This window comes from Neodiprion lecontei, chromosome 1 (genome assembly GCF_021901455.1).
Source record: "Neodiprion lecontei isolate iyNeoLeco1 chromosome 1, iyNeoLeco1.1, whole genome shotgun sequence".
NCBI lineage: Eukaryota > Metazoa > Arthropoda > Insecta > Hymenoptera > Diprionidae > Neodiprion > Neodiprion lecontei.
In genome coordinates this window covers 30989564-31002788 of record NC_060260.1, presented here as the reverse complement: position 1 = coordinate 31002788, position 13225 = coordinate 30989564, and the positions used below count along the sequence as shown (strand labels likewise).

The 13225-nt window shown below is 37.0% G+C and overlaps 1 protein-coding gene across 4 annotated transcripts; it reads left to right on the top strand.

Annotated features, from left to right (window-relative positions):
* The first annotated feature begins 5676 nt into the window (after window positions 1-5676).
* Window positions 5677-8957, top strand: LOC124294572. Of its 4 annotated transcripts, XR_006904499.1 has the most exons (5): window positions 6152-6278; window positions 7633-7701; window positions 7802-7899; window positions 7999-8165; window positions 8390-8957. XR_006904499.1 is itself a non-coding variant. In XM_046740410.1 (3 exons), the coding sequence occupies exons 1-3, from the start codon at window positions 5885-5887 to the stop codon at window positions 7941-7943; spliced, it is 363 nt and encodes a 120-aa protein (XP_046596366.1). In that variant the 5' UTR covers window positions 5677-5884; the 3' UTR covers window positions 7944-8333. The 4 variants fall into 4 exon arrangements, 1 of the variants encoding a protein (XP_046596366.1); XR_006904492.1 differs by lacking the exon at window positions 6152-6278 and adding an exon at window positions 5677-6008 and having other exon boundaries at window positions 7802-8165; XR_006904488.1 differs by having other exon boundaries at window positions 7802-8165.
* The last annotated feature ends 4268 nt before the right edge of the window (window positions 8958-13225 follow it).

Below are 13225 nucleotides of genomic sequence, written 5' to 3'. Positions count from 1 at the left end.
TCTGATTTCAGGTTGGACATTGAACGTTACGGATAACGAAAATTAATAAAACCAAATGAAGATTCGATGCGTAATTTGGGAGAAGAAGTCATCGGTTGAACACATACTTTGCTGATAAATTTTCGTTTCTTCGTACATTCATATGAAACAGCTTCATCGTCACTAACTTGATATCTGGTTGAAATTATTCGAAAAGAGCATGATATAAATATTTAAACTTATACTTCCATTACTAATAAAAAATAATTATATTGCATAACTGTGACTTGTACCAGTGTGCGTTGCAGATAATGGAGTTAAATTTTTGACAGATAACACATAAAAAGGGTCAATAATAGTCAGAATTGAATTTTGTAATATATTTGGTGCTTTAATTTTCATAAGCCATATTATATATTCTCAAAGAAACGATATTCGCGTAATATTTACTATCGTTATGAAATCAGATGACGGAAAACTTATTACACACCTATGATTAAAACATCTGTGTACTTGATGTACAGTACAAACGTTGACCTCGAAATCGTTACTACAAATATATGTATATATCTGGGTTTTCACCTATGATCGCCGCGATGCCTGCATCGCGAACTTGCGTTTGTGTATAAAATAAGTATAAACTTCAATATTGAAATATCTGTATCCTCTATACTATAATACATATTCAGTTTTGCTGCGAGAAAATTTAGTACCTTAGGCGGTTTGATACCATCCATTAGCAAAAACGTACATCTGTACTTGATAAATTGTTATTTATAGTAAATAAGGTTTATAAATTGTATGCTATAAATAACTTTGATAAATTAGATTATAAATAACGTTTATAAATTAGTTTATAAATAATGTCTATAAATTATAGATTTCAAGCTTAAGATTATAATACATAATTCAGGAAAAAAACCTATATTCTAAACTATGCGTTCACCTGACGTGAGCGACGTAGGAATAGATTCACATTACATGTATAAATACTCGTCAGTCTTGGTTTCAAGAGATGTGTTCGCCCGCTTTAGTCTGGTATTTGCGTTTCGCAAATACGAGAAGTCGGCGTATAGCATGGTATAGTAGCAATTGCAAGTATGTGGAAGCACGACTAGCGAGATTGTGACTGGGATGGAATTTACACGTATGTATAATCTTTACAGCAATATTATCGCGCAAAAGAAGCCAAGCACTCTTTCGAATAATTTATGTGCGGCGAATACATTTCTTGGATCTGTCTAATCACGTGTACTAGCCTCGATGGAATCGAATCGAGAGCTTTAAACACTACATATTAATAGTATAAGCGCTCACTTGCGACAATTATAATTATTACATTCTAATCAGTATCTTTCTAATATCACAAGCTGTTGAAATGTATTTTATATCTTGCGTTTGGCATCGCGTACCCAGTACCTCGTTGAGCGAGTTGATAAATAATAATACTACGAACAGTTTCCCAAGCAATATATTGCTGAACAGGTGGTCATTAAATTGTATCAAATGTATGCGGCGAACATGCCATTATGCCGGCCACTCCGAGACTTGGCATCGTTCCTCAACAACTTGTGGCGCCTACATATGTTACGACCTCCTCACGATTTCACAGCTATGTTACCTCAACTTAGCAACTTTGCATTGAAAATAATACCAGTATTAAAAACTAAACTAAGATTCGTTCGATTTCAGCGAATATAAAACATTCGTTCATAAATAATTCAGAGTTTCTTAAAAATAATTCACTATCACGTTAATATGAAATAACACATAAACCGGTTCGCTAAGTGCTAAATAAATTTTGAATACGTAAAAATAATCCAGTTTTCCGTGGTGAACTAAACGATGGAGAAATGTGCCAACGTTCGCCGATATGCATTGGAATGGCCATGCACGAAGAACTTTTTTCGTGTTCGACGAACTTGAAGAAACACTTCCTGAGCAGATCTACCCGCACCAACAAATAGCAGCTGCATAAACGCGTGTTCATAATACCTACAGTAAGCAGGAAAAGATCCCGGGTTATTGCTGCTCCAATGTCATTACAGGAGGTGGAACCTCGACTTGCGACGAACTGCACTCGCACGACGTGTGATTTTCTACCTTCAACATTCGTATTGTCTCCTCCATTTTCTTTATCTGGTTGGTCACTTTAATTGCCACCAATATCTCGGTCTTCGTTTTCGGTGCACAAATTTTTGTGCTGCCGCAGCAACCGGTACCCGAGTCACATCTGTGAATCACTGTATAGGGTGGAAACACGTTTTCGCTCGTTTTAAGGGCACCGGCGGTCAGATGGTTTTTGATTTTGTAGGACCGGAGTTGTGGGACTCCACATGGAAAACTGGCCGTTCGATTTATGTGTTCTTTTAATTTGATATCGAGTTCCGAAATTGATCCTGCCTCAATTGTCAAAGTGAAAAGGTACAACCCAATCACTATCCAATACCCAGTCTGCATTTTGTAGCAGGTTAGCGCAATACTTTCACGAATCCAAAATAGTTTCAAATACGCACAATCGGTCCGCTTATTATAAATCTGCAGCTTCTATGTCGGTATGGGAATCGGTCGAAACTTCACGTTTTCACAAGTGGTATAGATCCAACGGCAATAAGAAGTAATCCAAAATCCCGTAGTCATGCTACACCGGGGCGTAGGAGAAAAATTTGGGAGCTTGTGAACGTGGGCTGTCAAAGAAATGAACGACCAATTGTACAGAACACTGTGTATCGCAGTTACTCGAAGCACTTTTACCGCGCGTGTTGCACGCGCACAAGCTCACTGTAAAATGATTCGTATCTTGGCTCTGCCGAAGTATATATGCGGCACGGTTAGGTGCGATCGGGCCAATGGAACGCGGAGAGGAAAATCGCAGGGGTTTTTTGATTTCAACAAAATCGACGCGTTGTTCGTTATAGACGCACTAATGGTGAAGTCTGGAAAGGAAATAAAGACGTAGCATACGCACATCCGTTTCTGCGTCAGTATCTGGTATGCGTAAGTGTAACGATAGTTTGATCCGTATGTCGTCTACCTTGCATTACTTTACGCGGCTGTAAATTACCCAACCGTATATTGTCACAGCTTGTGAATAATGCGGATGGACCGATTGCGCAACTTTATAGATTTACGTATGCATGTATGTATGTATCTACGTGTCGTTATAGGATGGGCAATAGAATGACGGTCTTTCAACTTTCGTATTATGGTTGAAAGTTTTTCTTCGATATTCCGAGTGTTCGTTAATAACACATTTGTGTAGTTGATCGATCTAATAAACGACGAACGCTCCAAACGCCGTACATGACGTATTTACAACAATTTACATAAATGTCGAATCTTGGTTTCTCAATCGAGTATGCATGCGAAGGTTGGACATAACTGATGAAAAATGTGAAATTATTTACATTTTTCGGCACTTTTTTGCCTTCTATATCGATTTACTGCAAATATGTGATACGAGTAAGTATGCCCAGAAAAAAAGAATGGTACAAAATTCGCGTGGATAAGGAAACTGATGTAATTCTGTATGAAGGAATCAACATTTTTTCAAACCGTTCATCTTTTACACTGTGATTCATGCAGTTTGTGAATCATCGTATGTAAATGCAGATGAATTCGTCCCGAGATTGTGAACACTAAATTAAACACGCATGTATAATGTTTTCATTACACGATGCAAGTGACGATACGCAATTCCTTATGCTTAAGGGATTTCTTTTATCCGCAAGCGTATTTCATATACTTTCGAGTGAAAGATGTCCATTCGTATTACATTTCAATAAATTAACAGCGAATAATGTGAATTTATATCATATTTGTCAAATACGTAAAAATGTAAATTATAATATCACACGAGCGCCAGAAATTTATCGACTAACTCACATTTTAATGATTATTCGGCTAAGCTAGTCGTACTACAGTGAAGAGATTCACCATAAATTTCAAAATAATTAAATAAATATACAGTAATGAACCTCGGTGACGTCATGTTGTAGCATATCGAATTTATTGGGACATCCTTGATTATTTGCTTCGTTCAGTCATTCTTGATTAACATGTTTATTCCCAACGCATAAACTTGGGAACTCCTGTATTCCCGGTAAACTACCAACGCTGAGAAAAGTCTTTGACCTTCTTTTGCTCGCATCCATCGAGTAGATGCAGTTTCTAATGAATATGCAAATGTCACGTTAGGGATTTGCTTGGGTATAAATACACCTAAGTAACTCCATACCATAATCTGAGTACACCGGAGCTGTGTATTTTGTCTGACTTGTTATTCGTACGACCGCTTCTCGGATATGAAATCGCATATTCATAATGTAGTTTAGGAGAAGAGCAAATAATTATAATTGATTAGTGATCAGCTTAATGCTGTGGCTTGCCCGACTATAGTTTCACCTTCTTTTTACTCTAAAACAGTAAAGATTCTTCAGGTGACTAATCGTTGATCGTAATTTCGTCAATCTTAATCGATCGCTTGTAATTAACGATTTTCTTTTCCCGGAGTATTTCACAATATTCTACGTAGTATAAGTATATATTCATTAGTCCCTTGGTGCACATGCGAATGGTAATTTCTGTCAAGATAAGAAACTTGTTACTAGTGTTTCGCGTATATGGTGCATTGCAGAAATGACCGTCTATTACACCGGCTTAGGTGAGAGCGATGCGCTTTGTCTCGGTTATTGGATTGGGAATGAAGTTTACATCCAACAATAACATCCGCATAGTTATCATAGTCACGTATTGCTTGAATACAGCCTACAGACATCCGGGTCCAGGCATTGCGTTTCGAAAATTAATGAATTCAAACATCGTGAACCGTATCTGAGCGCCACATGTGTCAGAACATGTGCATTCAGGAAATTGATATCTGGGTGTGATGACTAATTATTGCTACTCGTAAACACGGGGAAGTATCTTTTTGGTCTGGCCACCATGACTAAAGTCTTACGCCGTGAAGGACTGGCGTCGACCTAACGCAACAAGCATACATTCCATATTACAAATCAGAATGGATGTGCGGTTAGTATTAGTCAACGTGTAGATCTAAAGTGTTGGATCATCCGATTTAAAACTTGAGCTTCCTAACGGAAGTTCGATACAGAAAGTATCTCCATCAGTACCGACATTGCGTAGAATTATGCGCATCGTTTGAAAGATAATTACTTTCCGTAATCCGATAACAAGAACATACGCAACCACCGAAAGAATTGACGTTTGTAAACATGTCGAAACTACACTGGGATAGGAAGAAAAGTAAAATGCGGTAGGATAATATGACCGCACGTGTCGGAACCACTATAAATAGTAACAAGTGCGACTATCCGCACTTTGAACGCACGTTCGTAGAAAAGTGTATATGCTCCATGAAATAAACGTCAAATGATGAATAAAGAGACCTAACATTAAAACCACCCGCACGTCATTGGCATCACCATTATTTTTCTTCATTATTCTTAGCTGTAACTTCCGTGAAAGCCCCATAATAAACCAGCTCATCAAATCCCGGCGAAAGTACAGGATGCAGAGAATGCGAATGACGTACGTTTCTGCTTTCGCAAGTCGTTGCAATATCCGGAGCAGACTTCACTTGCTGCATTGGAACATTTTCCGCAAATCACGTGTACCCTGAGTTTCGATTAGTCTAGACTGTCACCTCTCACTAATGCAATATACTCTACACAAGGACTAATCTGTAAGATGCATAAGCATCTCTCTTCCTAAAAACGAAAAAATAAAATATAGTTTAATGAACCAGTCACTTTCAGCATGATCTCAGAGGTTGAGTAAGAAGGGTGCAAGCTCACAAATAATGTCGTAGATGTGTCATTGCCGTAACGATCGTGTCCCCCGATACGTCAGAAGTCAAACGAATGACGCTACCGGTCATTTCTAGATGACTGTTTCGTGGCATGCTGTCCAGCGTTATGCCGAGTGTCAGCAAGTGTTAGGTCCCGTGATAGTGATTGGCAATCTGCGTTACGATAACACGAAGCGTGTCTCGTATGGAGCTATTACCGGTAAGTCAATATTCACTTGTCATGCATACAATTTTTGTGCAAGAAAAAAACAAAAAAAAAAAACGTGACGATGGTCCAGGGTGGGCGCGGTGAGTAAACTTTACCAGCCAGAGGTCGCTTCTGCGAATATTATTTGGAGCGAGCATTTCAGTTAACGTACCCGAATGCACTTACATAAGTGACTTACACAATATTGCTATCGTTATCCAATACTAAAAATGGATGATACCTCGAAGGTTCACAACTTCGCTTGAACATTTCATGAACGAGGTAATTATCATATTTAGGGGTGTGGGTGTTTGTAAACCGATAAAACTAGGTTTATAAGAAGTTAGTGATAAAGAATATCGTTCAGTTTTATTTGAATGCTGCTTCATGTTTCAAAGATCGTAGCGTACAGCTAAACTCCGCCTCTCCACAAAGTTGAGGCGGTTGGATTTTCTAACTTGGGCTCAAAATAAAATGTAAAAATCTGAACGAGAAATTTTTGGAGTGACAAAGTGAGAGTGCACGTTACCAAGTTTTGTCGAAAGATATTTCCAGACTTTGAAGTTATTTATTTTGAGATCCATTAATAATTCTATTTCGATGAACAGGTTTTACTGGGAATTCATTAACTCTTTGAATGTTACTGACCCCGGATAGGCAACAGAGTGAATATAGTGTGCTACTTTAGTTTGTTGAAATATATAATGTAAAATTAGTCGAATTTATTAACCAAGAAAAAATAAAGAATGTATAGAACATTTGGGAACATCTCAACCTATCCATGAGTCTCACCATTGTCAATATTATACGTGCCTTGGTATGTTACAGCGCCCGACAAAAACAGCGATTCGCAAAGTTTTGATTAAGAATAAAGATGGTCTCTTTTAGTAATAGCGCCGTCGTCGAAATCATTATTTATGGCTATAATTAATTCTGCTGAGATTTATACCGTAAATTCCTTACGAGGAAGTAAAAATTTTGCGTTCAAAGCGGAATTGGCTGTGAATTTAGTTTAAAGAAAATACGATCTAATCAAAATTCTTACGCTGAAGATTTGTCTCATTTTACTGATCTTTTCTACCCCTTGAACTTTGTCAAGAGATTTACTGATATCCCCAAACTTAGAGCACGCCCATCATCGCTCTGGTCGCAAAATTTTAATTTTTTCAAGGAGACTATTAATTAATTCAATAATGGTAATTATAGTTAACAGTGATTTCACTAATTGGTTGATTTCTACAAAACTTGTTTTATTTGAATCAAATATTTTGCGAAGCGTGTTTTTTTTTCGGAACGACCTACTTGCAACATACTAGAAGGTGAATAAAATTAAAAATGGTAACGGTCATAGCCGCGCAGGTACAGATGGCTTAAAAAGCCCCATAAACATGTTTTTTCGCGATGCACACATGTGTCATAGAGCAAAGAGGAACGACTTTTTATTTCCTCGTACATGCGTCACTGATACTCAAGGGGTTAATTATTCTGCAGTGAAATATTCAGCAAAATGGCTTTTTCCGGTTTTAATTTTTTTTTTCAAAGTAGACCTGCTTCTACACTATGTTTTAAATATTCTTGATTCGAAATTAGCGTGCGCTCACTGTTCGCCACTTTGAAAAATCCACATTGGTTTCAGATCAGTCTACACAGAGAGTTCCGAGAAAAATTCCGTCACCGCTGCGTAATGCGATTCACGAATCAAAAGGTATAGTTAAGACGTTTCGAAAATAAATAAATAAATGAATGAAAATTAACAATAATTTCCACGTGCGTCCAGTACAACCAAATAGTCTAATCTGCTTCAGGCTGTATAATGAGAAAGAAGCTGCATGTGCGATGATTAAGCCGACGCGACGTTATCGGCCAAAGTTGTCTGAAGGTGAAAAAACCGGTCTGTATAATGGTGCGACCACCTTCGATTTTTTCGATGAAATAAAACGTAAATAATTACATTAAAAATGTCATCCTATATAACACATCCGCTTTGCGCGTCTTTGAAAAGCCTTCAAGATATTGGACGTTGTTGGAACTCTATGATACAAGACGTGAGATCCGCTGGAGATGTAGTGAAGAAAATTTGAATACGGCATCAAAGGATTTTCCGTTTCTCGATTATTACGCATTGATAATCATATAAGGTGTAAACTCGTCTTCGCGGCAACCCCGGCTGTGAGTATTCTTCAGAAGTCTCTATATATAGAAGAACGCAACGTGAATCGCGAGCGTTATGACGTACACGGGATATTTCCCGATGAAAAAGTATTGTCACTCTGCGAGTATATTTTCATTCCGTCCAATTGAAAGATAATCTGGCACTGTAAATCGTGATTGCTAATTTTTAATTATAGGTGGTAACAGTTACTCGAAACGATGGTAAATATTATACATTGCAGGTAATTGAGGCAAACATGGTTATGCTTGGCTGACTTTTGTATAAAAGGAATTAAACAACTTTGGGATCGTTAAAGACCAGTTTGAAACCAGTTCCAAGAAACGACAACAGCTGAAATACTGTACTTATTGCAATTATTATCATTCACTACTCGTATATCGTAACAGGAAAGGCCCGTGCACGATGTTACTTATACTTGTACATAATATATATGTATTGATTTCGTGCCTAAATTTCGTGTTTCAGTAGCAACGGCAGATGAATGTGAGAACTATTTCCAGTTTCATCAGAAAAACTATGTTTCTTACAACTATTTACACTTAAAAATATTTTAATATAAGATTTTCTACGCAAAACATATCGTATATACGCATCAGTTAACAAGACATTACTCTTACACCTTGTGTAACAAGAAGTGTATGCCATTATAGCAGTCGCATTATCAGATACAACAATGAGTAAAAATAGATGGAAATAACGAGGCAAGATATGCACTATCAGTTAAGATACTTAAAAACAAGGAAAAGCTGTCCGCGTTCATTTTTCTCCAAAAAAAAGAAAAAACTTCTTCAAACCCGAAAAATGTAAATGTTACGTTTTAAATTTTCTGGTATATTTATAAAGTATGACGATGGAAACTATTTCGTTGATCTATTGCTCGGATGGCCTTGTCCGGGCACGTTGAGTCATGGCCGATATAGCAACGAGATGCACTTGACCTTAGTTTACAATCTCGGACTGACGGTGCCCAGCTGACGCTCTCGCATCTCTTGTCTTGGAATATTATTGCCAAAATGGACCCTTATTCCCCTATCCCCTTATTTTACCAAGGTCTTATTTATTTATTCAATAAATGCTCTATCACTTTATACCAAGCACGGGACCGCTGCTTTCTTGCAATGATTCATATTCAAGGATTACACAGACAGTCTCTAGGCTAGACACGATTTTGGTCTGGAAGTAAGTGAAATAAACCGAGGGTCAGAAGAATTTTCACAACTTACGCGTCCGAATTTTGTAAATTCGGCTCAAGACAAAACTCCTGCCCTTCAACTTGGAAGCATCCACGTAAGTTATGCCCGCAATACTTCAGTACACTTGTGCCAGTTGTGGATCTGCAATGACAATTAAACTGGTAAATAATTCAATAGTGAAATAAAGATGAGCGAACATCACCGAGATTGTTAAGTTTATTTGTCGATTATATTTTGAAGTAAATAACTTAAATCAATCATATGTAGTTCCCGTAGATGCTGATTATTGTTCCGGGAGTTGCGCATCGCCTTAGTTCTTAGCTGCAATCGTAAGTATTATAAAAAAGTATTATAAACGAAAGACAACTTATTGATTTAAGTTATTTATTTAAAAATAGAATCGACAAATAATATTAACAATATGGGTGAAGTTCACTAATCTCAATTTAGCTGCGTCGTCTCTTTAGGTACGTATTTCTATCTAGGTTGAAAGAATTTTGAAATCATTGATGTAAGAGAATGCAATTAATTTCCCGAAATCTACGAGGTAAACTCTTTTATGTTTTTAATTCTCCATATTTGGTTATCGAAAGTTTGTCCTGGAAGACAAACGACATGACTCAACAATGAGGATGCTACCGAGACACATTGCAGCAAGTATCTGTAAGGCATATATTTTCCCAGTTTTGCAAAACTCTATTCCCTTCGGTGGAAGAACTCGTAAAGTACTCGAGCCGAAGCACGACTAAAGTAGACGAGTATTTGTCTGGGAAGTAGTATTAATTGATATCTTCCGAAGAGTATAAACGTATGCCACATGGATGTCTCGAAAAGGTGAAGTGAATTACAGATTTTTATAACGATTGGTGTCATAAACGAAGCAATAACTGTTTTAATTGTGATTGAGTTGAGCTGGAATTATCCATGTGCGGATATTAAAATATGCCCGTACACAGAACGAGTTCTTACACCGATTTCATGCCGCATGAAAATTCCTGGAATCTTTGGCATGAACAAATGTCTACTACCTTGAACCCAGTTAATAAGGCTTAGCATAACTCCATTGTACGCGTTTTTAAATATGCTTGTTAAAATAAATAAGACCCGGTCCCCATGCAAAATTTTCACCCCGAAGTAATTGCATCGTTGACTGTACTATCATCTATGAATCACCTGTACGGGAACGGGTCAGAATCCACAGTCCAATCGGGGTTTCTCCGACGAGCCGTGGCGTAATCGACATATACGTAGATATAAATGTAGGTGTTGCCATCTGTTTTTAAGCGTAATCTAACATGACTTTGCCCACAAGTTACGATTGGTCTAGCCTTCCGTGCCCATGATTCAATTGCGAAATATAAATAGATTCATTCGGCGAAGCTATAAGACGACGAGACACACGAACGGTTGTAGGCAAACTAACCATTGTCAATATGGACTCGTAGATTCTTCAAACAGATGTTAACGACATGGTGAAGTGACAATTTATAGGAAAATGGTCAACAACTTCTCGGCTATACAGCTGCAATTCGTCTGAATAACACAGGAAACGAGAAATACCCATGCAACATCGACTCTGGGATTTATTTGTTGTTTCGTTAAAGTCGAGACAGCCATCAACAGACAACGAATATAAGCACCATCTGTACATGACGGAGAGGGAAGAAATATTTGGTCAGCTGACTCATATTCTTTTAGTAATTGACGACGTTACTTGGAACGCCATTTATTTGATTTAATTGAAAATATTGGTGAAAAATATTTTTATAGCTTTGATTTTGTACTCTAACACGAATCTTGAATCGGTGAATGTCTTATCGAAACTTAATTCTAACATGCATAGTTATGAACGTAATAATGGAACGGAACGGAATTGAATTTTTTCAAGATGTGCAATATCGAGTACAATGCCAATAAAAATATGTGAAAGGTGTACATTCCGAATTGAAGTTACGTCAACCTTACCCGGATAATGGATACGCAGAAAGTGGGTGTGATGCAGAAATTTCCTTATTCTGGTGGAAAAGTAGTCGATGGCGCGTGTAGGTATCGTCATCGTCTCACCGCATACTTACGGGAAATACGCAAAACAGGAGTGGCTCAGACGGTTTGTAATTCGGATGTGGTCAACCGCAATGATCAAAAAGATTCACATGCATGTGCAGAGTATTTACGCAACAGAAGTAATACCGCGATCTAGCGAATAAAAGCGAATAAAAAGAATAAATAAATGAATCTGGAGATCGAAAAAAAAAATAGTTTTTTTTTTTTTTGAGTTAGTCTAATATATACTGTGTATATACTATGTATATATTATAATATATACTATATATACTATACATATACTATGTATATCCGTGACATATACATATAATATGCGTGCATATTATATAGAATGTAACTCGTTTGACTTTCAGAATCGGGATATCTCAGAAATGATGATTCTTAGGAAAAAAAAGTATAGAGACCATTTTTGTGGATAATTTTATGATCTACAATTTTGGTCTAAGCTATTTTTGTGGTAAAATTAACCGTTAACTAGAAACATCGAAAAAACCAAAAATTTTGGCCTTTGACCTTGAATAAGCTTTTTTAGCACACATGGTATCGATGGGGACTTTTTCGTTTTTCTTTATAATGGTAAGCCCAAGGTCTCTACCAAAATTCAGCTCTGTCGGAATTATTGTGGCTCGATCACTATTTTTATGTCTAAATTGACCGGACTATTAATTATAATACTGAAATATATTATACCGGCAATACCTGTGACGTAAGCAAGATGAAAAATGCGTAGGAAGATAAAGGAGCATGACGTCATCGGTAACAGTTTCGTTACGCACGTGACAAGAGGAAACGAAACAGACATTAAGAATCCGAAAACTTTCTGCCGATTTTCGACATGCTGAACGCGGTTAACCCGAGTGAATCATCAAATCCCACGTAGGCATACACGTGCGATGTAGTATAAATACCACGTGAAATTTCTGAGTTCCGAAATTCGTCAGGGAGATGATCGCGACCCATATCGATATGCTCCAGTAAAGTTTGTTTCAACCAATACAGTAACATGAAAAGTCCCTATGTCAAACATGGATATACATACATAAAATGGTATAGGAATGTAACAAAACTTATGATTGATTATGATCATTTGTTTTAATGCTTCATACGTCACTGCAGACGAAACTGGGATGGCCGTAGCTAAATATAGACACGTATAAATTAAACTCCGTAATTATGAATAATTTGTGCGAGTTAGACATGATTTGTAAATGCAAGCGAGTTATCTTTTTCTATAATTAATCTCAGGTAAAACGTAATGTTTTCTGATTTATAACGGTTGTGTTGTTTTTATGTATTACTGAAATGCTTTCAGGCATGAACTGTGTACAAAAAATTCGGAAGCTCGTACACAGATTGATACGAATTCATATCCCGCTGATTATATAAAACCTTTTTTCACCTCTTCATCTCCTGTCTTCAATATAAAAATTATTACTTTCGCAGCCCAGTATAATTAGGATCCAATAGTTCTAGTAAACTGAATAAGTTGATAATTACAGAATTTTAGATACTCTCGATTAAGAAAAGATTTACATTGAAACCAGGAAAATTACTTTTGATTCTTTTTACAAGGAAGCTATCCCAGGTCGACGTCTCCAATTTGATTTTTTTTTTTGTAATATTTTTATACGTATTTTTTTTCGTTATCTTCTCTAACACTTTGAGGGGGTGAAACCTCCAAAGTAAGGCATGTCAAGGGGCGATTTGGCAGTTTTTTTTTTTTTTTTTTTTTTTTATTGTGAAATTTACATGTTTCGTTTCTCGTTCCACTTCGTGGAATTTCTCATCGCTTTTCTTCT

What these genes read in the sequence shown, in the direction of transcription:
- LOC124294572 (XM_046740410.1), top strand. Translation starts at nt 5,885, where the DNA reads ATGACTGTTTCGTGGCATGCTGTCCAGCGTTATGCCGAGTGTCAGCAA. An exon ending in CTCGTATGGAGCTATTACCG is followed by an intron (nt 6,009 to 7,632) that starts GTAAGTCAATAT and finishes CATTGGTTTCAG; the next exon opens with ATCAGTCTACACAGAGAGTT. An exon ending in TGCGATTCACGAATCAAAAG is followed by an intron (nt 7,702 to 7,773) that starts GTATAGTTAAGA and finishes ACGTGCGTCCAG; the next exon opens with TACAACCAAATAGTCTAATC.